The 25,049-nt window shown below is 43.0% G+C and overlaps 1 protein-coding gene across 7 annotated transcripts in view; it reads left to right on the forward strand.

Moving 5' to 3' along the window:
- FGFR3 (fibroblast growth factor receptor 3) overlaps positions 1-25,049 on the forward strand; it is a 141,823-nt gene that overhangs the window by 94,213 nt on the left and 22,561 nt on the right. The window contains exons 8-15 of one of the 7 annotated variants that reach the window (XM_030191097.1): positions 1,126-1,276; positions 8,374-8,561; positions 10,364-10,512; positions 11,541-11,662; positions 12,767-12,877; positions 15,713-15,903; positions 19,617-19,739; positions 23,361-23,431. In XM_030191097.1, coding sequence (XP_030046957.1) covers positions 1,126-1,276; positions 8,374-8,561; positions 10,364-10,512; positions 11,541-11,662; positions 12,767-12,877; positions 15,713-15,903; positions 19,617-19,739; positions 23,361-23,431 — 1,106 coding nt within the window. Of the gene's footprint in view, positions 1-1,125; positions 1,277-2,361; positions 2,507-8,373; positions 8,562-10,363; positions 10,513-11,540; positions 11,663-12,766; positions 12,878-15,712; positions 15,904-19,616; positions 19,740-23,360; positions 23,432-25,049 lie in introns of all 7 variants that reach the window. The other 6 variants (XM_030191098.1, XM_030191099.1, XM_030191101.1 and 3 more) reach the window with 6 other exon arrangements.

Genomic DNA, 25,049 nt, shown 5'->3' on the forward strand with positions numbered 1-25,049 from the left:
TAATGATACAACCCCGTCATCATCCTAGACAGACTGAAAGTTGGAGCAAATGTCCATGGAGAAACAATAATAGAGCAGTCCCCCTCCTACCCCCTTCCTCAGATTAGCACCCTATTCATTTTAAACCCCTTCAGGTTTAAGAAAATAAATGAAAATTGTCGCTTGATACTGTGATTCCTCCTCACCCCACCCCTCCCACCCCCAATTATTTCATTCTCGTATTATGGCAGCCGTTTCTATTTATGTGGTTTTGGGCAGGGCATCTTGAGTGACTGACAAGTACGAGCTAGAAACGAAAAACATCTGTTTAGAAATAACCAGTAAGCCTCGATGGCAGCTTTGGAGGGAAGAGCTAAAAGTTAGCTCATATGATTTGTGCATGCCCCCCTCTCCCCCCCCCCCCCCCCCCCCCCCCCACACACACACACACTTTTTTTTTTTTTTATTTAGCAAAAGATGTCTCCGCAATGTGATGGAAAACATTACTGCTAATTTGTAAAAGGCAGAGTCAGCAGCAGCTTCAGACCCCAGTGCTTATATTTTGTCTCCAGACCCTATGCTGGAGTCCTGATAATTGGAACAGCATTTGCCGAGTTGAGCTGCGAACATGGATCTGAGGCAAAACTCGTCATCTGGTGTAGTGTCTTACACAGCTATTAACAAACATTGATAGTCTAAACCTGTGCGCCTGTGTCGTGTGACTCGAAAACCAAAGTGAAATCAGTCTCCCAGGTACCCCAAAAAAAGGAGGGACAAGTGGTTGCACTGAAGGATAAAAACTGTTGAAAATATGCAACCATCTTAATGGTGACATATAATGGTGACAGTCCCCCTGCAATATGATCTTTCCTAATAAGCTATACTGTGCCCCCCCTTTGGATTGTCATTCTGTTACATCAGAAGTTTCAAGGTAAGTGAATACTTCCTCCACATGAAACCAATTTTTGGACAGTTGTACCAATATACAGCACCCCAGTTGAGCTTTGTGGTGTAGGCTTAGTTGCCAGAGAACTGTCACCATTGACCATGTCCCCAGTAAGTGGTGCCTAGAAGGGAGCTGAGGTGCGATTCCTTACAAATACTGTTCGATTTTACTGAAGTTCAGGTTTCTGTCTGTTCCTGCAGTCTTGGATCAGTAAAAACGCTGAAACAGATGCTAAGCTAAATCTGTTCAATGTGACAGAGCAAGATGAAGGAGAATATATCTGTAGAGCCAAGAATTTCGTAGGCATAGCCGAAAAACCATTTTGGTTCCACATTCTCAAACCAACACCAGGTAAACAACAGACTCTGTCCCAAAGCCCTAGCCAATGCAAGAAGGACCTGCTTAGCATTTTAAGAAGCTGCTTGATTTTTATTTAATTTCCATCAAATACCCTTTCCAACAGATGCTGAATGGCTTTCCCCTCCCCCTCCGCCTTCCCACCAATTGCAACAGAAAAATTCCCACAATGGCATGACTGCAAAATCCTCTCCTCTCCTTCCCCCTACCCCTCCCTGCTTTGAGATCTTTGTACCTTTTTTTTTTTCTTTACAGTGAGCGCTGGCAGAAAAAACATGCAAGACTGAAAACGCAATGCCCTTGGACATTCAAAGTATTTTAACTATTTTGACAAGACTTGAAATACGCCGGTTTGCATAGCAGTGATCCTTGTGTTTTATAGGTACACATTTGGGAGATTTCTATGCAGAATTTGACTGGCACAAAAATACTTGTGGAGATTCAAGGAGTGTGAATCACATTTTTCAAAATTCCTTATAATGCAAATGCCATTTTTCTCACTGTAGCAATGCAGACCTGAGCTGCCGTGTGTAAATGTATCAACAAGATACCCTCTGACCATTGCCTGAGAATTCGGTCAGATTTTCACACTCGACATTATTAACGCCTGATCTAAAGTTTTGCCTGGAGCATGTTTTTTTTTTTTTTTTTTTTCTGCCTTGGAGAAAAACTGCTCACATCTAAACTTCGAGTAAATATATCCTCTTTAACTGAATACGTCCTTTTCATGATTCCCTTTTCCCCTTTCTGCCCTCCTATACTTAATCATTGTACTAACCAACCGTCAGTCATGCCATATTGTGGGCTGGTTTTTCTTCTCAATGCTTTTGCTTGCACGCCTCATTAGTGGGACAGAGTAAAGAGCCTGGTGAAGGGAACCTTTTTTATTTTTTTTCCCACTTTTTATTACAGGTTATGAAAGGGAAATGAAACCAATGTGGAGAAAAAGCATTGAACGCCTTTGCCTGCTTACGAATTTTTTGCCTCTGGGTCTTTTGGTGCCTTTTGCGTGTGCTGGGAATCTGGCTTACTCTGTGTCCCTTCTTTCTGTATATGTATGTGTGTGTGTTTTTTTTTAGACAGCAGGTGTTAACACAACGGATAAAGAGCTAGAAGTTCTGAGCTTGCGAAATATAACTTTTGAGGATGCAGGGGAGTATACTTGTCTGGCTGGGAATTCTATTGGGTATTCACATCATTCTGCTTGGCTGACGGTTCTACCAGGTATTTCCTTCGGCACTGTCCGTTTTCTTTTCTCGCTGGTGGTGCTTATAAGTAATTCAGAAATGCCAAGTTTATACTGTTTTTTTTTTTTTTTCTATGATGTCTGCAAATTGCCTTTATTAGCTAGTCCTTTTTAAAACCAGTTCTGGTTTTATTTACATGGGTCTGATGCAATTTTTGTTTTGTTTGTTTTTTACAGTGAAACTATGTATTTGCTGTGAAGCTTAAATAAAAAGGGAGTGGATTAAGTGTATTTTATATTCTACCCCTGTTTGCCTAAGGGCTCTAACCTTGGATAATTGTACACAAACCATGAATACCTGCTCAACCTTTCCCTCTATCTTGTTAAAAAAAAAAAAGTGCTTAAAAGTATTAAGTATAGAGTGCTTAGTGTTGAAGAGCAGTTACTGGAAAAATAGCACTCAAAGCAAAGGTTCTTCTGAGGATTCCCCCCCCCCCCCCCCCCCTCCACACACACACACATACTTCTGAGTTCACATGCATGCAGACCTGCATGCCTGCTGCAGCTTACAACACAGCCCAAGCATTGGAGCTCTCCAAGCACACAGTAGTTCTGGTTTCAAACTCTCGCTGAAGGACTGGAAAGATAGGTGGATGCAGCTTTTTAACAGCAGCTTCAGGCTACATGGTTCTCTCCTGCAGGTGGCTGTGTACGTGCTCCAGAATCATTGTAAAATGGGCCCCACTGGAGGGGAGAAGGTGGAAATGGCCATAATGGATCATGCTAAAGCCAAGGATGCTCTTTTGACCTCCAGAAAGCCACAAATTAAGAGGTGTTTAGAACTTCCTCCTTTTCAAGGAGTCTGTAGGATATTATCTATTGCAGAGGCATCTGACACAGAAGCACCATTGTTTTGCCTGATCATGGCATGCGTGGCAAGCTAGCATTGTTAGGAAGCCTTAATTCCTAGAGATCAACTGACATCTGAGCTTGGAGAAGGGGTTGAAGACTCTCCTAGTTCCTCCTCTTCCTAGTATAATCCTTTTCTGTTTGTGAGAGCTCTTGAATATAGTGAGAATTTTAAATGCCTTTCTGGGCCAGGCTTTTTGAGACTATATATACTTTTGTGACGTTCCACAACAAGACCTGCTTTGCTGGATGCCATCAGATATTTGGTATGCACAGACACAATCGGGAAATCCTAAAAGCAGTTACCAAGGTACCAATATGCATGAAACAGTATTTAGGAAATCAAAAAAAATTTTTTGCATTTTTAGGACACAAGGATTTGTTTCCTTTAACTTCTTTAATTATTAGCTTGCTTGTTTTTTGCCCTTAGTTTCATTTTGGTTTTCATTTCAGGTGTGTTTGCTTTCCCCACCCCCTTCTCTCTATATCTGATTCCAGTCTTAGCTCACCACCAGTCCTCCTGCTTTCAGCACTCCCGTCAGCTTGCTTGCCTCTCCTTTATGGCCTAGCAATAGGGAAATTCATTCGTTCTACGTAAATAAAAGCACTTTACTGAGTCTGTCAGGAAGCCGTTCAGATGTGGCTTTGGGCATGCCGTCACGGCATGTTTCTCCAAGCCACTTATCTGGTAGGTGTAAACAACAGTCTGGCCGACAGACTGAGCAGGATAATGCAACCTCACAAGTGGTCTCTAAACATGAGCGTAGTCTGCAAGATCTTCCGAGCGTGGGGCACCTCCTCAGTGGATCTTTTTGCCACTCAGATCAATCACAAGGTCCCTCAGTTCTGTTCCAGGCTTCAGGTGCGTCAGATGCCTTTCTCTTGCATTGGGGGACAGGCCTTCTGTATGCGTATCCTCCCATACCTCTAGTAGGGAAGACTTTGCTGAAACTCAAGCAAGACTGCGGAAACCATGATCCTGATTGCACCCTTCTGGCCGCGTCAGATTTGGTTCCCTCTTCTTCTGGAGTTGTCCTCCGAAGAACCGTGAAGATTGGAGTGTTTTCTAACCCTCATCACTCAGAACGAGGGGTCGCTTCTACATCCCAACCTCCAGTCTCTGGCTCTCACAGCCTTGGGTCTTTCAGAGGGTGTCGCCTGAGTCTTGCTTGCTTCCAGGAAAGATTCTACAAAGAGGTGTTACTCTTTTAAATGGAGGAAGTTTGCAATCTGGTGTGACAGCAAGGCCCTAGATCCTCTTTCTTGTGACAGAACGCAACCAAAGACCATAATGGACATATCCTAACTCTTCATCTCCCTCTCTAAGCTCTCCCCAATTGTCTTTACCATACATGTACCTCATTCTTCTATTGAGCCTGCAAATAGGTGGGAAAATGTGGGATACAAATGCAATAAATAAATAAAATATCACCTTGATATTGTTCACACCTTGTATTTGTTCACACCGGAATCACTTAACTCCGTTTACGGTACTATGTAAGCCACATTGAGCCTGCAAAGAGGTGGGAAAATATGGGATACAAATGCAACAAATAAACACAAACAATGCCTCCTAAAAGTCCAGTCAGATCTAAACTTATCATTTGAAAGGTTTCCTGGTCATCCTTCATCAGCCCCCTTAGACATTTTCTCAACAGGGAGGTAGTAAATATCAAGAAGGGGCCAAAGTCGTGTCTGAGAGCTCTCTCAGGTATTTATAAAAAAGATCTTGGGGCGAGAGATTCCAAACTTGAGGATATTTCAGAACTCAAGGGTTCAGATTTTTAGTCACATTTTCCAAGTTTTCAATCCTTCTGTGGACTACTTTCTTATCAAGTGCCATGGAGGACTTGGTATATCACCTGAGCAAGGTCTTTATCAAGTTCCTCCAATTTCTGGGTTGTAGAAGTAGACAAAGTCTCTTAAGCTTGTATGTTAGAAGAAATTGAAGTAGGAATTTGAGCAAAAGAACAGTAGACCTGGTGACATGATTCCACCACTGACCAGATGGACTTAAAGTTATTTCTGCCGGTTTGACCAAAGGAAGGACAACCAAAGGAGGCAGCAAAAGTACCAGAGTACCACCACCTAATTCATTCCATCTGTGGTGTAGCCAAGGCCTGTGAAGCAACTCTCTTCCACCTACAAGAAGTCCTGAGGCCACATGACGAGGTTTGTAGCATCTGGGTCCCACACAATTGTCTTTGGCAGTACTGCGAGATTTCTTGAGGTTAGCTGTCCTCCAACAGACAAGGCACAAGAACCCACTATCCTCTGAGCTAAAACTCCCAGCCCTTGTGACTTGGGTGGCAGACAGGGGCATGGTGTGCTGAGTGAAATGTTGCTCCTAAGGTACAGACTTCAGTCCACTGGCCCGTGCTCTGCTGCAAAGCCCTGTGTCAGACATGGCTCCATGAAGCCCTGAATTGACAAGTATTTGGCTGAGATGCAAGAGGGGGCACCCAGATCTTCCCATTTGCGTATTGGCATTTCTCCCAGTGGATCACTTCCATTAGAAGTGGACATACTCTACAGTGCTTCATCCAGACCCATTGGTTGATAGACAAGAAGTTGAAAGGAAGGTCATGGAGAAAATAGTGATTTATGATTTGGCTTTAAACTTGCTCTCACATTTGGAAAAATAAGCCTTTTGGTATGACAGCTTTTTATTTTATAGCCACAGGTTCTGAAATTTTTATTTTGCCGTTTTTTTAATAGGTCTTAAGATTAATGTGTGTCCATGTGGTGACAATTGTTTGTTTTTGATCACCAGAATATTTGCTTTCATTAAGGCAATGAAATTGGTTAGACAAACGGTAGTCAAGTCTCTCTCCTGATGGGATTTAAATTTAACATTGACCCCCATTTTCCTTCTTTGAACCACTAAAATTCATGATTTTGCTTCCTAATATGGCTGCTCCCAAAAAGCTTCAAGGAGTTGAATCATTTTTCCAATTATTTAACTTCACAACAGTCAAAACATGTTCAGTTTTCTACCACTTGTGTGCCTTTGAACTATTGCAAAGACCATGTGAAATTTGTTTTAACCAGCCAGTATAGTTTTAAAAAGAATTAACATGTTCAAAGTGATATTCACTTTGTAAGCTCTTATTAACTGGAAACTTAGCAGTTTTTAAAATTTCCACTTCAGCTGCTTAGAAAATAGTCACAGATGTTTTGTTTTAACCATGAGAAAAAGTCTAGTAGAGAGCAAGTAAAAGACACCATGTTTTTTTAAGACTTTGGCATTTCTGAATGAACTGAACTGATAAATTTCTTTCATTAAATCACCTTTGTTTTGAGTAAATGGAGATTTGTTACCAATTACCCTATTCTGGAAGACACTTTCCCTATTTTGGCCTTCTGGGGAGGAAAGCAAAGCCCTTTGAGCAGTGTGACTGATTTTGATAGGTTTTGTAAATAAGTATGAATGATTTGTAAATGGGTTTGAGGCAAGTTCCACCTATGGAAGTAGAAACTGTTAGAATGCCACTAGTTTTGCTGTCAAATGCTGTGAATTTTGGTTTCTTTGCTGTCTCAGTTCTTTCAGTAATTGTTTCAAAGGGTGTGTTCATATGCTTATTGAGGGCAATTCTATAACTGGGTGCCTCCATTCAGGGCCGCCAGGGCAGGACTGGATCGCCTCGCGCCCCTTCCCTTACTGTCTCTGAGTCACTGCTGCACTGCTCCCCTCGCTCTGTTCTCTCCTGTGTACTGGGAGCCGTGTAAATTTGGGAATGCCCACAAAATGCCCATTTCCCCACCTATGACAACGCTCCTTTTGAACTGGATACATTAGAATTTAGGCGCAGCTCATTAGAGAATACACTTGGTGAGTTAATGCGCGTAAATTCTAATTGCCAATTAGTGCTCATTATTGCTTCAGTGTATTAACACTGATTACTTGTTAAGCCAGTTAAGTTACGTGCATTGTTATGGAATACGCTTAGATGTCAGTGCGGATCACTAGGCCGCTATATAGGATCCGGGGGGATAAGTGCTAAGGACTAATTTTCTCTTCACTTGTGCATGCAAGGCACATATAACCCATTTTGCGGCGTCGAAGGAAGAGGAGGGAGGCAGGCTGCGTCCCTCCTCCAACCAAGGTAGGGGGGCGGGCGGGCGGGTAGGCAGAGAGGGAGGGTGGGCGTAGGATCGGATGGCAGAGTGGACCCTTGCCAATGCTGGGGGTTGGGGGGGGGCAGCCTGCGGCGGCCACTGGACCACCAGGGACCATTTTCAGGGGTGGGGGGGGCTGGAGACCCACTGGATCTCCGCCCTCACTGAACCTGGGGGGGTGGGATCGTTGGGGGGACCGGAGCCCCCGTTTTGCCTTGCTCGGGGCAGGGGTAGTCAGGGCCTGGTGGTCCCATGGACCTCCAGCCCCTGTGTTTGACAGGCTTGGGCTTTTGTCAAACAAAATTCGCCCGCACTTCTACCCCATGATCAGAGATAATTGCGCTGAAATTTGCATGCATTATCTCTGATCATCTGTGCAGTAAAGCCCCGCGCTGTTCCAGCGCTATTTTTAGAGCGCTGTTTGGAACAGCGTGGGACTTTGATCATCTGCCCTTGAGTGAGGCAAGATTGCCTTTTAGATTTAATTTAAAGGAGTTGTTTTGCTGAGAATTAGTTGTAGTTATATTGGCAGATTTGCTTGAAATTCACCCCTAGATGGAATCCAGCATTTCCTAATCTACTCTATTGGAAGTTGAGGTCAAGTTTATTTTTCTTAATTTAAAACTTTTTTCATAATGAATTCTGTGTCTCCCCTTTCTAATAGGTAGAAACTTCTAAAATTCACAGCATTAAACTTCAGAATTTAGTGGCTGCAACATTTTACTATTTTAAAAAATAAACATTAAATTATATTCTTTAGGCAGTAGGTATACTCAGATCTAGTCAGGTATGATAGAGTGGAAAATGTAGGGGATTTGCAGAGGGGGAAGAGACATGCTCTAATTTATATTAAGATCCATCTGCTCTCACTCCACAACAGAGCATATAGAGAAATTTGATGCTCCCGGCTCAATCTCCGTTGGCATCTTCAGCTCGGTGGCCGTTTTCATTGTTTGTATAGTGGTCATCGTCATCGTGATCAGATACAGGATGAAAGTGCCATCGAAGAAAGCCATGAACATGCCAGCTGTTCAGAAGATTTCCAAGTTCCCACTCAAGAGACAGGTAACAGAAAGTAGATGCAAGATTCTTACAACCTTACACTGATTTCTGTTTTCCCTTGTTTGTATTTATTATTTTTAAAATGTTTCTTTATAAGTAAGAACTTGTTTTTTTTTTAATATCTTTATTGAGGAACACTTGTACAACCCTTTTTTACCGACAGCCACAGAAGAACAAGGAATCCTCCGCACGGGTAATCCAAGGTAGACAAGCGCACAGCGGAGGTGACATGAAACATGACGGAGAGTAAAAACAACCAATGGACTAAAAGTTCACATCAGAAGTTTTATTCACATTAAAATGGACTCGACAAGCAAATCGTTTTTCGGCCACAAGGGCCTGCCTCAGGAGTCTCTGTATGTGGTGATAGAAACTGTACAATACTCCACTCAGTATCGTGGGTAGACAATATAAAAACAACTGAACATGAAGGAACGCCGAGGCACTGTTACGTAGTGGTTGGTTTTTACTCTGCATCATCTTTCGTGTCACCTCCCCTGTGCTTGTCTACCAACTGGGGTTTTTTTTTGTTTTAAATAACATTTACAAATAAACCAGGCTATAAGCAATCAACCCAAGAATAAAGCAAGTCTTGTACCAAGGACAGTTATACCCCTCCACTCATTTTCCTCCTTCCCCATAAGTGGGAAACTTTTAAACAAAGTATTCCACCAAGGGTTAGATTTACTAAAGTGCACTTATGCTGGGAATTTTGTCCCCCCCTGCCCTCCCCTCTCGGCGGCTATGCATACTTTTGCATATAATTGTGGAGTGGAGGAGCGACCTAGTGGTTAGAGCACCAGTCTTGCAATCCAGAGGTGGCCGGTTCAAATCCCATTGCTGCTCCTTGTGATCTTGGGCAAGTCACTTAACCCTCCATTGCCCCAGGTACAAACTTAGATTGTGAGCCCTCCTGGGACAGAGAAATACCCAGTGTACCGGAACGTGATTCACCTTGAGCTACTACTGAGAAAGGTGTGTGCAAAATCTAAATAAATAAAATAAATAAATTAGGGGATGTAAGTCCCAGAAACCCGTGGAATGGACAAGTAGGTGCTCGGTATCATAGCAGCCAACTTTTCAAAATGGTTGGGAATGCTAAACCCAATGGAAATGACCCCTCCCTATTGAGGAGTTTGCTCAATATTGTGGGTGCTCAGGCACCTACAGAAATGGCTCCTGTGGTCAGTATGATGTGTGATCTCTGATAGGCTCCTCCAAGGTCCATCCCTTTGCTCCGGTGCCTCAAGGCCTGGGATGCATGCCATTGGTTCTAATACCAGCAAACAAGGCAGTCGTTTCTTTTTAACACTTCAACTCTTCTCCCTCCCTTTACCTTATTCCTGCCATCAGAGTAGAATGTGAGGATGTTATTAGAGGTCAGTTGGGTAAAAAAAAGCATATTAATTATCTTGCTAAAAATTGGTTCCATCAACACAGCTACACACACATGCATTCTTTGGGCATTTGGAAAGGAGGTGATTAGGGGAGTGTTAAGGGCAGGGCAGGAGGAGAACACGCCACTTGGTATTTATAGACTGTGCATGTGCTGTCCATGCCCAATTCTAACCTACACAAAGGGAGAATAAGGATCCACAAGTAACTTGGACCCATGGCAGTTCTTGATAGGAAAGACCACATGTGAAAAACCTTGCACCAGCATGGACAGTTTGAGAATTGCTGCCCTAATATATTGATTAGTGACCTTTTTGGTGAGATCCAGTTCAGGTCTGTCTGCCTGCCCTGTCTTTCTTATATAAAGCAATGGCAGTAGGCAATAACAAAGTTTATTTGCTTTATTTAAGCAGGTGTCACTGGAATCCAACTCTTCAACAAATTCCAACACCCCACTGGTGAGAATCAACCGTCTCTCCTCTGGTGACGGACCAATGTTGGCCAACGTGTTGGAGCTTGAACTACCTGCTGATCCCAAATGGGAGTTGCCCCGATCACGGTCAGTAATCTTGTCATGTACAAATGCGAGGGTGCATCGTTTCCTGTTTTCCCCTCTCCGTTACCGTTTTTCTGTTTCATGGTTGGTTTGGGTGGCATAAAACTAATGGTAGGGAAGTCAAAAGGGAAATACTAATGTGAATGGAAAGACACCAAGCACTTAAGTACGTGCCCTGTTAAGTGCATTTTTTCCCCAGAAATCTTTGTGGCTCTCATATCTACCCCCAATATTTTTCCTTGGGTGGGGGTGCACAAAGACAAATCAATGTGGTTTATTTGCAATTTATACATGTAAATCTACAGTTTGAAAATTATTCTCTTGATGATACCACTGTATAATTTCCTGGTATCTGAGCTATATCCAAATCCCCCTCACCCCCCCCCCCCCCCCCCCCCCCCGCCCTTTGACTTTTCTACCACTTATTTGGATTGATTTTCTTTTTTTACCATTTATATTTTTATTTTACATTTATGTAATTTAAATTTACATAAATGTTTAATAACACAAATGAATTAACAAGAAAATGAATAAATTTCACAAAAGGAAAGAAAAGTTATTATTTCTACTTTGTCCACATTATTTGATCCAAGTACTAGGAATTATAGAAAAATAGGTAAGAATATTATCTGTAGAAAGCCGGATAATCGCAGCCGATTATATAGCGCAATCAATTACTAGGAGAGATCAAGGTATCTCTAGCTCCCTCTTTAGAATTAATATATTCCAGCAGTTTCTTAGGGTCAAAAAAGACATAATCATTTGCATTTACAGAGATTAAACATTTACAGGGGAACTTTAACACAAATGTACCACCCAGATTAAGAATTCTTGTTTTTAAACCCAGGAATTCAGTTCTTCTTTTTTGTGTTTCCCTGGCTAGATCTGGAAATATTCTAATTTTTGCTCCTAAAAACTCTGCATTCATGTGGCAAAAATAAGTTTTGGATTGATTTTCTATGATTTGGTTTGATACTATGTTTTTCCTGTTCATTTGAGTTTGAATTTTTGTTTTATTTTTATATTTTTAGTCTGACTCTGGGAAAACCACTTGGGGAAGGCTGTTTTGGTCAAGTGGTGATGGCAGAAGCTATCGGCATTGACAAGGAGAAGCCCAACCAGGCCATCACGGTAGCTGTCAAAATGCTGAAAGGTAGGTTAGACGTAGCGGCAGCCATGGAATGTGTTCCTGCAGAAAATACGGCAGTGGGGGAGAGTGGGATAATCTAAGCTCACAGCTGCTAATGTAACTTTCGGCTTAACTTTGTTCTTTCTGAAGATAAGTGTTTAAATTACTGTTATTGACTTTACTCCTTTCCGGTTTATAAAGGAAGAGAAAAAACAATGTTAATCAGAGATAATGAAGGCAGGCAGTTTGATACGCTTAGCCCCATCGGATGTGCGCTTCATTTTCTGTTGCACCTTGTCTGCCACACTCTTGACCACTCTGCAAGCATTCTTAAATCCTTTCTCTTTCCCTGGAATTGTCAGGAAAGCATTGTATAGAACTAGCTGTAGGACTTTAGCCTTTCCCCGTCATTTTATTTATTTGTTACATTTGTATCCCACATTTTCCCACCTGTTTGCAGGCTCAATGTGGCTTACATAGTACCGGAGGGTCGTTCACCAACTCTGGTATGAACAAATACAATGTTATGTTGTTGTAGGATAAGGTTCATGTGAAAAGACACATTAGGAATTGTAGAACAGAAGAGTTATGTTGTGGACGATAACGTGCTTTGGTTTCATTGTGTTGCAGAGTTCAAGCATTTAGGTTGGATCGGTAGGTTTTGCCTGTTTGAACAGGTTGGTTTTTGGTGATTTCCGGAAGTTTAGGTGGTCATGCGTTGTTTTCATGGCTTTTGGTAAGGCGTTCCACAGTTGTGTGCTTATGTAGGAAAAACTGAATTGGACTGTGTGTATAGGACCTGTCTGAGCCAGGTTGTAAGCCATTTCTCCATCCTCTCCTGCCTCCCCCCCCCCCCCCCCCCCCCCAAGGTGTTAATGTGATTCCTGTAGGGAACAGTTTCAAAGGCCTTACTGTGAGAGTAGATAGGCCATATTCACTGCTCTCCTTTGATCTAATTCTTTGCTTAAGCAGTCAAAAGAAATTAAGCGGAGGGTTGCCTCCTTGTGCCAGAGGCACTGACCATTACCAGCAGGAGCTGACTGCTCCTCTGTGAGCCTGCAATGTGGAAATGGCCAGCAAGTATTATTTATGTCATTTCTCCACATTCTCCTCCCTGTTAACTTGCAGATGATGCCACCGAGAAGGATCTCTCCGACCTAGTCTCTGAAATGGAAATGATGAAGATGATTGGGAAGCACAAAAATATCATCAATCTCCTGGGAGCCTGCACGCAAGACGGTAGGTTCCAAAAATCTCTTCTGTTGATGGGGTTATTAAATGTCTAACACCATGCCAAAGTTTAAAAAAAAAATCCAACATAAGAATTAAAATAATCAGAAGGGGTCAAAACTTTTTTTCTATAACAATTGATCCTTTTTATTGGCTTACTTTATATAAAACTGTTGTGTGAGATTTCACATTTCATGTCACTTCCTTGCTCCAGAAGCTTAGCTCAGAGACCAAAAGAGTCGAGACATGCATTTCAATAAACAATACTCATGGTCTGAGGTGTTTCAGTGCAAGCACAAGCTCAGCAACGCTACTTTCTTGTTTCATTATTTCTTTTATAAATCAAAATGTTCAAGGAAGGTCTCTCTCTTTTTTTAGCATTTATCAGAGCAGCCGACACAGCAGACGGCTCCCCAGCAGCTGGTGACCCTGAAGAGGCCACAAGGCTCTGCTACAAATTAAGCTGAATGCCTGTTATTGAAGGCCCTCTCCCCTCCCCCATGCCCCCTCCAAAAAATGCTAATTATTATTTTTTTTAATTAACTGTTTTGTTTTGAGCGATTAGTTTGAGGGCACACATTTTAGACTTAACGAGCATGCTTGTAGTATGACAGACTTAAGCTTATTGCAAGGATTGGAATGCTGAGTTGATGCTCCAAAGAGCATTACTTGCTACTAAAATCTGTCCAGAGATTGAATCCTGGCCTGCAGGAATCGTAGTGGAGGAGAGGGGGAGGGAGAGCATCAAGAAACAGCAGAGGAGAGAGCAATAGTGGGAAGATCATAGTGCTTTTGGGCAGCAGACTTGATCAGGCAGCCAAGAGATGTTATCTCACAGTAAGGATTGCTGATATGGGCACTGTCACATCACAAAACACCAGCTTATATGTAGTATATGGACTGCAGAGGAGCAAAAAACAACCACCTTCGGGGGGGGGGGGGGGGGAGGAGGGGGAAGAGAGAGTTAAAGTCCTCTTTTCCCCTTCAGTATGATTGCGGTTCTTCTTTGCCAGTGCACTCCAATGGAACATACTGTGTAAGCATGGCCGGTGTTGAGTAGGGGAGGAGGGCAACTGAGGCAGTTGCCCTGAGCCCCTTTGCCAAGCTTGCCCAGAGCTGAAGGATGCACAGTCTGCTGCTGTTGGAGAGGGGGGTGTGCCTCTTCTTGAATGTCTATCCTGGGCCCCAGTGTATTTAGTCCCTACCCCTGTTTACAAGGTGTGTGGTTGCTAGTGCAAATGGTCAGAGCTCGCAAAGCTTTTCAGGTAGGGTAATGTCTCCAAATGGGTTAGTTCTGGATACGAACTAACTGACTTCCGCAAACGATTGAAGACTTATCTCTTTGAGAAAATCTACGGCAAGGATCAAAACACATGAAGTCCATACACACCAACAAATACGCACCAATACACTCTCGTCTGAATTCCCTTCCCCCGTATCTTCACCACTCTTAAAACTCTACCCACAGATAAAATTATTAGACCTTTATGTTCCCTTGATACTGTTTCATCGCCCTCTCAACTCCCCACTGTTATATTCCATTGTTCTATTCCCAAATGATATCCTGACTTTATTCTATCTTCCCACAACTCTTCACAATGTAACCCATAAGCGTATTGCAACAAATTATATTTCCATCATTCACAATGTATTGTAAGCCACACTGAGCCTGCAAATAGGTGGGAAAATGTGGGATACAAATGCAAATAAATAAATAAATATAATCAAAAGGGAACAACAGAAAAAAGCTTATATCGCTGTTGCCTGGGATGGCCTCAATGTGTCCAGCTGCAAACCAACACCATAACAAAACAAAAGTGGAGAAAAAAAGCCTCAGACAAGTGACAGCACTGCATAGAGACAAAGTCCTTTTACTGTCATAAGCACAATCGCAGACAGAAGAAAAAACTCCAACCTTCTAATCAAATATAGTACAAACAATGCAATTCTTATAGTCTGCAATAACCTCAACATTCTATGTGGCTTGCAGATTAAGAAATCCAGACAAATCCTGGAGCATTACGAAAGCAGAGCAGCAATACAAATTGGACATGCACTAAACTGACAATAAATACCAATAATTGGTGTTAACAAGTACTAATTTGCTGTTGCATACTTAACAGACTTACACCTTTATTCTGTGTTCAGGGGGCCTAACTTCGTGTACAAGTGCAAAGGAGTGTTAACCCTTTAGTGTGCAATGTTCCTGTAATAAGCCATATGGGAACAGATTGATGGGAATATTGGACACTAAAGTGGGAAGGGCATAGGTGTGGGGGGGAGGGGTATTTCAACTATTCTTGTGTAGAACAGTTGCGTTTGTATTCCCAACAGCCACTTTTTAGCCACCGCCATTTGTGCTAGCCATAGACGTGGCACAAGTGGTCATCCCTAAAGTGAGGCACGTAACCGCGGACTTAAGCTAGTATTTTGTAGCAGATTTGGCATGCGATTCTTCCATTACAGAAGATTAGCTTAGCGCCCATCTAACTTTTAGTGACCTATATTGAATTCACCCCAATATACATTGGTAATGTATCAAAATGCATGTGGAAATTTTTTTTTTTTTCATCGGGCTGGTGGCACTCACTTTTCAACCTCAGAGCCACCAATTTAAATCCTGGTTAAGTGACCTATGTGAGTCGAGATAGTAACATCCTGTTCCCGGGCTCATAGCAGAAGTGTTGGCACTGACTTAGGCGAGGGCATGAACACAGAGTTGATGGCAATGCGAGCTATCAGAGTAGCTGAATCTTCTCTTTCACTTTCTAATCTGCAAAATGCAAGCTGCACTTGCTCAGCATTACTTACTTGTGTGTTTTCATGGGTGTTTGTCCTCTTAAGGTCCCCTTTATGTGTTGGTTGAATATGCATCTAATGGAAACCTGCGGGAATACTTGCGAGCTCGGCGGCCCCCTGGCATGGACTACTCATTCGATACCTGCAAGCTTCCGGAGGAGCAGCTCACCTTTAAAGACCTGGTTTCCTGCTCATACCAGGTGGCCCGAGGGATGGAGTACCTTGCTTCCCAAAAGGTGAGTAGGTCTTTACCAGAAGCTTTCTGTTTTGTATTTGTTTATATAATCTGGAAATTGTAAGGGTTTTTTGGGTTGGTTTGTTTGTTTGTTTTAAATCAATTGTTCAAGTTACTTTTGTTAAGATCCTTTCATTCCAAAGATTTTGTCTTTTGAAACAGCAATTTCCTTCTTCTGACATGCTTGCAACTTGGTAGGGTTGCAACTGTCGGAGATTTTTTTCCCCCCGTTTTATAACCCTCATCTTTTCCACCCCAGCAAAGTAACTGTCTTTGGTGGGGGCCATGTTGTAGATCCTGCAGTCCAGCCACTAAGTGCCACCATTATGCCACCACTACTACTAATGATCATTTCTATAGTGCTACTAGACATAGAAGTGGAGGAGCGGCTTAGTGGTTAGAGCACCGGTCTTGCAATCCAGAGGTGGCTGGTTCAAATCCCACTGCTGCTCCTTGTGATCTTGGGCAAGTCACTTAACCCTCCATTGCCTCAGGTACAAACTTAGATTGTGAAGCCTCCTGGGACAGAGAAATAGCCAGTGTACCTGAATGTAACTCACCTTGAGCTACTACTGAAAAAGGTGTGAGCAAAATCCAAATAAATAAATAAATACGTAGCGCTGTACATGTGAGTCACGTTCAGGTACACTGGGTATTTCTCTGTCCCTAAAGGACTCGTAATCTTAAGTTTTTGTACCTGGGGCAATGGAGGGTTAAGTGACTTGCCCAAGGTCACAAGGAGCTGCATTCAGCCACTAGGTGTCTCCATTAAGCAATGGCCACGCCCCCTATTCCCTCCTTCAGCAGGGCAGTGATCATTGTCTCCACTGTATTCTTGTCTGACCTGGGTTGCTAGAAGCCCTGATTCAAGGATAGAGCTGTGGATCTCTTGCATTGTAGTTAGCCACTGGAATGGCCCTCATCAGAATATATTTTTAACAAGGATTTAGTGCTGCTTTTGGGGAGTGCAGAGAAATGTCCAAAGCATGAAAGAGGGCCCTTAACAGAAATTAAGACAGGAGAGGAATCAGGAGGGAAAGCCGAGAAAAAGCAGATGTTGGGGGCGGGGGGGGGGAGACAAGTACCGTCCTTGCAATATATAGCCAACAGAATCTGGTACATTTTTACTTTGGGGTTGTGCTGTTTTGAAATATGCAACTGCTAGAAGCCTCTAGACCTGTTTGCATATTATATATCACCGCCTGTCAGTATGCTTGCCTTTCTTACACATTGCAGAGGTTGAATCTATTGGAAAAAAAAATGTCGGTGAGGGACAATATTTTTTTTATTTCTTTGTAAGCTTTTAAAAATACTTAGGGTTTTTAAAAATGTGTTTCTTTTATGAGGATATATATACCACCTTTTTAAAGGAATTCACTCAAGGCAGTGTACAGCAAGAATAAATCAAACATAGGCAATAGACAATTACAGAAGTTAAAATATTAAATAACCATACAAAGTATGGGATAGTATGCTACATTAGTGTCAACACAATATACAATAAAATAACTTTATAGAAAGCATAGGGTGTAAGCAAAGATGGAACATATAGATAAGACAGACTAACAGGAGTTGGAAAATTAGAGCACTAATTTAAAGAAAGTTGCGCATGAGGTCAGAAAGGTGCTTGAATATTATGTCAAGATAGGAGCGGATAAATATGTCCTACTACTGTATGTGCAGCCTGGGTTTTAAGCAGAAGTCAGAAAGAAGCTGATTCCTAATGGAAACCCCTAGAATTTAAGGCAGGGAGGAGTTTGACATACAGAATAAAACTGCTGAAACATTGGTTTCCCTTGCCACAAGCCTTAACAAGGCGGTAAGTGAAGAGTCTCTCTAGAGTTACTGATCTCTCAGAAAGAGAACAAAACATTTGGCAACAAAGGAACTCCCAGAGTCCGGGATAATTGCAGCCTTCAGGCAACCAGCCGTGAATCGATTTCCAAAGCTGTAGCCAAGGTCAGCACAGAGATCCCCAGCAGTGAGACAATACATCAGCATCCTTCTAGGGAAGGTCCTGCTGCAGGATAATCTAATTTAAAGTTTGAAGACAGTGAATGAAGCAGGGCCCATTGCAGTGCTAACGGGTATGCTGTGGGGGGGGACTCACGGAAATTGGTTTCCCATAGAACACCCATTGAACTGCCACACTGCACAAGCAGTGTTGTGGAGTACTGTGCAGTTTGAGGGTGTCGAGCATGAGTGTGCTGAGTACATGTGAACGCTTCCTCCTGTATGATAAAGCCATTCAGGACACACAAACAAGAAAATAAAATACTAGCCTAAAACAGCCAACCAGTCAAGGAGCCAAGATGTAGTGGGGGTTGTCCTGCGCTGGTCTCACATTGCCTGGTGCCCTGTTCTGTTATCATTCACCGTGCATGCTTATTTTAATGAAACTGAGCTCAGTTTCATTAAAATGAGCGTGCACAGCGACTGAAAACAGGACAAGGGCGCAAGGCAATGTGAGACCAGCGCAGGACAAATGCTTTAGCTGGCGGGGGTTGGGGATCCCCACCAGCCAAACCAGGGGGCCGAGGCCCCATGGCCCCTTGTAGGTACGCCACTGCTTTGTGTGTCTTTATTGGGATTTATTAACTGCCTTTATGAAGAGATTCACCTAATGCAGTGTACAGTTTAACATAAAAGTTAAAATTTTGTTAATAGCATAACAGTATTAAAATGAGCAAATATAAGCATAAATACTACTACTACTATTTAACATTTCTATAGCGCTATAAGGCATACGCAGCGCTGTACACCATACACAAAAAAGACAGTCCCTACTCAAAGAGCTTACAATCTAGATAGACAATGAGGTAAGCTTGGAAATGGCAAATTGCAACCTAGTAACAACTAACATGGTACAATATAAATAAGTACATAAGTACATAAGTAGTGCCATACTGGGAAAGACCAAAGGTCCATCTAGCCCAGCATCCTGTCACCGACAGTGGCCAATCCAGGTCAAGGGCACCTGGCACGCTCCCCAAACGTAAAAACATTCCAGACAAGTTATACCTAAAAATGAGGAATTTTTCCAGTCCATTTAATAGCGGTCTATGGACTTGTCCTTTAGGAATCTATCTAACCCCTTTTTAAACTCCGTCAAGCTAACCGCCCGTACCACGTTCTCCGGCAATGAATTCCAGAGTCTAATTACACGTTGGGTGAAGAAAAATTTTCTCCGATTCGTTTTAAATTTACCACACTGTAGCTTCAACTCATGCCCTCTAGTCCTAGTATTTTGGATAGCGTGAACAGTCGCTTCACATCCACCCGATCCATTCCACTCATTATTTTATACACTTCTATCATATCTCCCCTCAGCCGTCTCTTCTCCAAGCTGAAAAGCCCTAGCCTTCTCAGCCTCTCTTCATAGGAAAGTCGTCCCATCCCCACTATCATTTTCGTCGCCCTTCGCTGTACCTTTTCCAATTCTACTATATCTTTTTTGAGATACGGAGACCAGTACTGAACACAATACTCCAGGTGCGGTCGCACCATGGAGCGATACAACGGCATTATAACATTTATAAACATTATAACATTATAAACATTTAACAGTACTACAGAACAATCATACAACAGAAATATTATTTATTTATTTATGTATTGCATTTGTACCCCACATTTTCCCACCTATTTGCAGCTTCTTGTGAGTGGTTTTAATGAACCCCGGGTGCCTGCCTTTTGTCACCCTCTCTTGTGTAGTGCATTCACAGAGACCTGGCAGCGAGGAACGTGCTAGTGACAGATGATAACGTGATGAAAATTGCTGATTTCGGCCTGGCGCGAGATGTACACAATATAGACTACTACAAGAAAACAACAAACGTAAGTACAAGAAATTTTTTTTTTTTTAATCCAAATGTAGCAAATCAGGCTTCTCTAACACGTTCTTAAATCTGACATTGAGGGCACTAATGTAACCAAGTGCTTCGTAAGAGCCTATTTTATAATGGGAAGTAGCCACCTACTTTTCTGTTACACTAGTGTTCTATATTTATATTTTTTTATTTGTTACATTTGTACCCCACATTTTCCCACCTGTTTGCAGGCTCAATGTGGCTTACCCCGGGTTCTATATAGTGCGCTTAGATTTAGGTGCCGAAATAGGCACGTATTCTATAACACTGCACATAACTTAATTGGCTTAAGCTAATGAGTGCTGATAACACCACTTAACAAGCACTAATTGGCAATTATCAGAATTTATGCGCAGAAATCACTAAGCGTATGCTATAAAGAAGTGCGCCTAAATTGAAAAGCGAACAGTTCAAAATAAACGTGCGTAGTTTAAAAGGGGCATGTTTATAGGCGTACCAAAGATTCCGCTCATAATTACAATACAGGTCAGTGTGCCTAAATATATGTGCATAGATTTACACCAAGTTTTTATTGGCGTTAATGGGTGCATGTAGATGTAGGCGCTACGGTATCAACTAAGCGTATTCTATAAGCTGCACCTAAATCTTATAGAATACGCTTAAATCCACGTGGATTCTTCAGGCGCCATATATAGAATCTGGCACTAAGTGGCTACTGAACTCCGTGTCGGTGTCGCACAAATGTGAGTCCCACCATGTGTTATGTCCACCCGCAAAACATAGGCTATGAAAGATGCGTGCGCTATCTTACAGAATATCACTTAAGACGGGAATGGCGTGTACGCACATACATTCTAGTATTCTAAACATGAGTGTAATGCAGCAATAAATGTTGGCGCCCATGATATAGAATTACTCCCATATATGCATTCCATAAATTTTGCCCTTTATTGGGAATATTAAGTCTTTATGAAAAAGATTCATTTAACATAAAACTTATAATTTTGTTAACATAATAGTAAAAATGATCAACTATATAAACATAAATACAGTAAATGAAATTTGTGGACAAATTTAGGACCAGGCAAACCTTAGCAAGCATAGATATGCTCACATTATACACAGTAGCTAACCCACAGTATTTAAATTGCCTAGCCTTGAAGTGACTATCTGAATGATTTTTGCAGCCCCCGTAGGTGTAGAATTCCACCAGTGGGTGTTGTTTAGGGCTGGGCCCCCTGCATTGAATTCACAGCGCCTCTCACCTCTGTGAGAAAGCGCTGCAGGGCAGCAGATTGCCTCCCTTCGGCCCTCCTTTCCTCCTTGTGTCCCGCCCTCGCGGAAGTTACGTCAGACGTGGGCAGGACATGGAGGGAAGGAGGGCCAAAGGGAGGCGATCTGCCTGCAGCGCTTTCTCACGGAGGTGAGAGGCACTGTGAATTCAATGCAGGGAGCCCCGGGGAATCTTGTCTCTCCCCCACCTCCCCCCCGGCGGGGGCGGCGGCTATGGTGTTCTTACACTGATAAGTGTGTGAAAGCAGGGTATACTATACCCATCAGTGGGAAAACTCTATAACCTAGGCCAGTGGTTCCTAAACTTGGTGTTTGAGGCGTCACAGCCAGTTAGGCTTTCAGGATATCCACAATGAATAGTCATGAGACAGATTTTGCATGCACTGCCTCCATTGCATGCATATCTCTCTCATGAATATTCATTGTGGATATCCTGAAAACCTGATTGGCTGGGGTGCCTCCAGGACCAGGTTTGGGAACCACTGACCTAGGTGCTAACATAATATATATGCGCGCACTTAAGAGCCTTTTTTTTTTTTTTTTTTTACAAAATGGCGGTAAACCCAGCACGGGCTTACTGAACCCCAGTCTGGAACCACCACTAGCCCAAAGCCCAGCACATGCCATTTCCTGCAGTAGGGAAAATAGGGCCATATTTTTTAGCGTAGTAGTTACCCAGCAGTAATTGGGCAGTGCCTCGTGCTACCCAGTTACCATTGAGTTAGCACAGGAGCCTTTACCGCCACCTCAGGTGGCAAGTGCTCCCCCCGCATGGCCAGGCGGTAAGTGAAAACTTGCCGTATGGCTATTTCTTGGCCTTTTTACCCACTGTTCTTAAATAAGGCCTCGGCGTGAGGCGATGGCCTCGCTGCTAGTTCAGGGCCCCTTTTTACCACAGCTTAGTAAAAGGACCCCTTAATCATGTAGGATGCCGCCTAAGCGCCATTCTGTACCAACCTGTGTTAACTTGCAGAGCGCAGGGGGGTGTACATATGGGTGGAGTTCCCACTTCCGTGATTAATCTATAGAATACTGTAATTACGCATGTTCCTGTGGCACGCCAGCTGTAAAGCTGTAACATAGTAACATAGTAGATGACGGCAGAAAAAGACCTGCATGGTCCATCCAGTCTGCCCAAGACAAACTCATATGTGTATACCTTACCTTGAATTGAATTTGTACCTGTCCTTTTCAGGGCACAGACCATATAAGTCTGCCCAGCAGTATTTCCCGCCTCCCAACCACCAGTCCCGCCTCCCATCACCGGCTCTGGTACAGACCGTATAAGTCTGCCCTCCCCTATCCTTGCTTCCCAATCACCACCCTCTCTTCCCCCCACCTGCTCCGCCACCCAATTTCAGCTAAGCTTCTGAGGATCCATGTGCCCACCTAAATTTTAGAAGTGTTACAGTAATATTCTGTTAAGGCAGTGTTTCCCAAGTTGGGTACTGGAGTTACCCCCTTGCCAGTCAGGTTTTCAGGATATCCACAATGAATATTCATGAGACAGATGTGCGTGCAGTGTATGCAAATCAAGTTCATTCATAGTCATTGTGGATATCCTGAAAACCTGACTGGCAAGGGGTACTCCGGGGCTGGACTTCGGGAAACACTGTATTAAGGAATGCAGACGCCTTTGTTCCTTTGTAGAATTGGTTCCTAGAGCTTGCACTCCAGTTTTGGACCCGTTACGGATTTGCCCCCTTCCCCAGTGTCTTATTTATTTATTTATTGCATTTGTATCCCACATTTTCCCACCTATTCGCGGGTTCAGTGTGGCTTACAATACATTGTGAATGGTGGAAATACAGTTTGTTACAACTCGGTTATGGATTACATTGTGAGGGGTTATGCGAAAATAAAGTTAAAGTGTCGTTAAGGGAATAGAACAATGGAAAGAGACAACGGGAACTGATAGGGCAACTAAACAATAGTAGGAGAACAATTCGGTATAACATTTTTCTATGAGTAGAGGTATAAATGTGGTAAAAATTATGGGGGATGGGAATTCTTATGAGATGGGCAGCATTTGTCATTCAGTTTTTGCTGCCTAAACCTAAAGATATTTGTACAGTGACACTGTTTTAACAGGCAGGGAGATGTGTGGAGATCCTTTACTAGGAACTGTACAGAGGGAAGTTTATATGCAGGTTTTTAATCTGTCTGTAGAGCACCTCTGTCACCCTGCACTGTGAGCCTCCCCCACCCAGCCTGAGGCATATGTGGCCATTAATGAAAATGTTTCAAACTGGATTAGAATGGAGGATTGAGATGGTGCCATTGAGGCTGAGTGATTCTGCTGGTAGGACATTCCCTTTTGTCTTTCTAATTACAGGGTCGACTGCCTGTGAAATGGATGGCTCCAGAAGCATTGTTTGACCGGGTTTACAATCATCGGAGTGATGTGTAAGTCTTATTCCTTTTTCCAAATCTCCCAGCTCCTCCTCCCTGTCCCCATCTGTGGACCTAAAAAAAGACCTCAGGGAATCATAGAACAACAGTAGCAAAACTGATGCAGCCTTGAAAAGGGCTTCAGAAAGGATGGTCCAAACTCAGTCCAAAGGACTGATCCAATTATATAGACACACATTATATAGCACCTTTCACTTTAAGAATTTGCAGACCTTTTTGTTGGACCCCAGCGCTCAAAATTCCGGTGCTGCTCAAAATACCGCCGGAACAGCACAGAACACCACCCTAATGCTTGATGCCAATGAGATGCAAATATAGGCACGCTCAAAGTATTGAGCATTAGGGAGTTCGGCAGGAGAATTGTGCTTGGAGGATGTGCAGAAGAGTAATGCAGTAAGCTCGGCTCCTTGTGCGCATGTACCTGATTAAACCCGAATGTGAAGCACACATTGGCATCTGGTTTCTTTGCCTAATATAAGCTCTTTCTTTTTTTTTTTTTTAAAGCTTAGACGCTTATATTTAGACACAGGAAATGAACGCCAATGTGTGTTTTTCACTTGGGCAGTTTTAATTTTATTTTTTAGCGTTGATGCTTTACATTTAGACGCAGGAAACAGATGCCAGTGTGTTCTTTAGCTTGGGTCTGCTGTTGCTCATGGCCGGAGCTTAAGGGTTTGCACGGGCTTCCTTCTGCTATCAAAAGCAATCAGAACCAGCAGATTTTGCAGAAAGATCATGAGAGGATCATAAGAGAGCCTCTTCAACAGCTCTGACCTGGCATTATTTTTTTTTACAATGGTAAGGCAGTTTTGTTTCGTGCGCTCTTTTCTGAGCATTGGGAAGGAATACAAAATGACCTCATTAAACATGAGCTTGACTACATCAGCATGCTACTTGCGTTGTTCGTCTGCACGCTCGTTTCTTCCTATGCTCCAGGCCTCTGAACATTCTGTGCAAATGAATGCAGGCGCTAGAATGGTGATAATGGCCTCCAGTGCTGTGTTTACTTTTGAGCGTTGGGACCTTGGTAACATAGTAACATAGTAGATGACGGCAGAAAAAGACCTGCACGGTCCATCCAGTTTCCCCAACAAGACAAACTCATATGTACTACTTTTTGTGTATACCCTACCTTGATTTGTACCTGTCCTCTTCAGGGCACAGACCGTATAAGTCTGCCCAGCACTATCCCCGCCTCCCAACCACCAGCCCCACCTCCCACCACCAGCTCTGGTACAGATCGTATAAGTCTGCCCAGCATTATCCCCACCTCCCAACCACCAGCTCCGGCACAGACCATATAAGTCTGCCCAGCACTATCCCCGCCTCCCAACCACCAGCCCTGCCTCCCACCACCGGCTCTGCCACCCAATCTCGGCTAAGCTCCTGAGGATCCATTCCTTCTGAACAGGATTCCTTTATGTTTATCCCACGCATGTTTGAATTCCGTTATCGTTTTCATTTAGCCTGGGGCGTAGGAAGGTCTCTAAATCAGCATGGACTAAAACATTTATTAAAAAAGCAATTTAAAGTTGCAGAGCATGTCTGGTCGCCATGCCAGCATTTTTATAGTGAGCAGTGCTGAGCTCGCTACATCCACCACAATACCTAT

The sequence above is a fragment of the Microcaecilia unicolor genome, chromosome 2, assembly GCF_901765095.1.
Source record: "Microcaecilia unicolor chromosome 2, aMicUni1.1, whole genome shotgun sequence".
Classification (NCBI taxonomy): domain Eukaryota; kingdom Metazoa; phylum Chordata; class Amphibia; order Gymnophiona; family Siphonopidae; genus Microcaecilia; species Microcaecilia unicolor.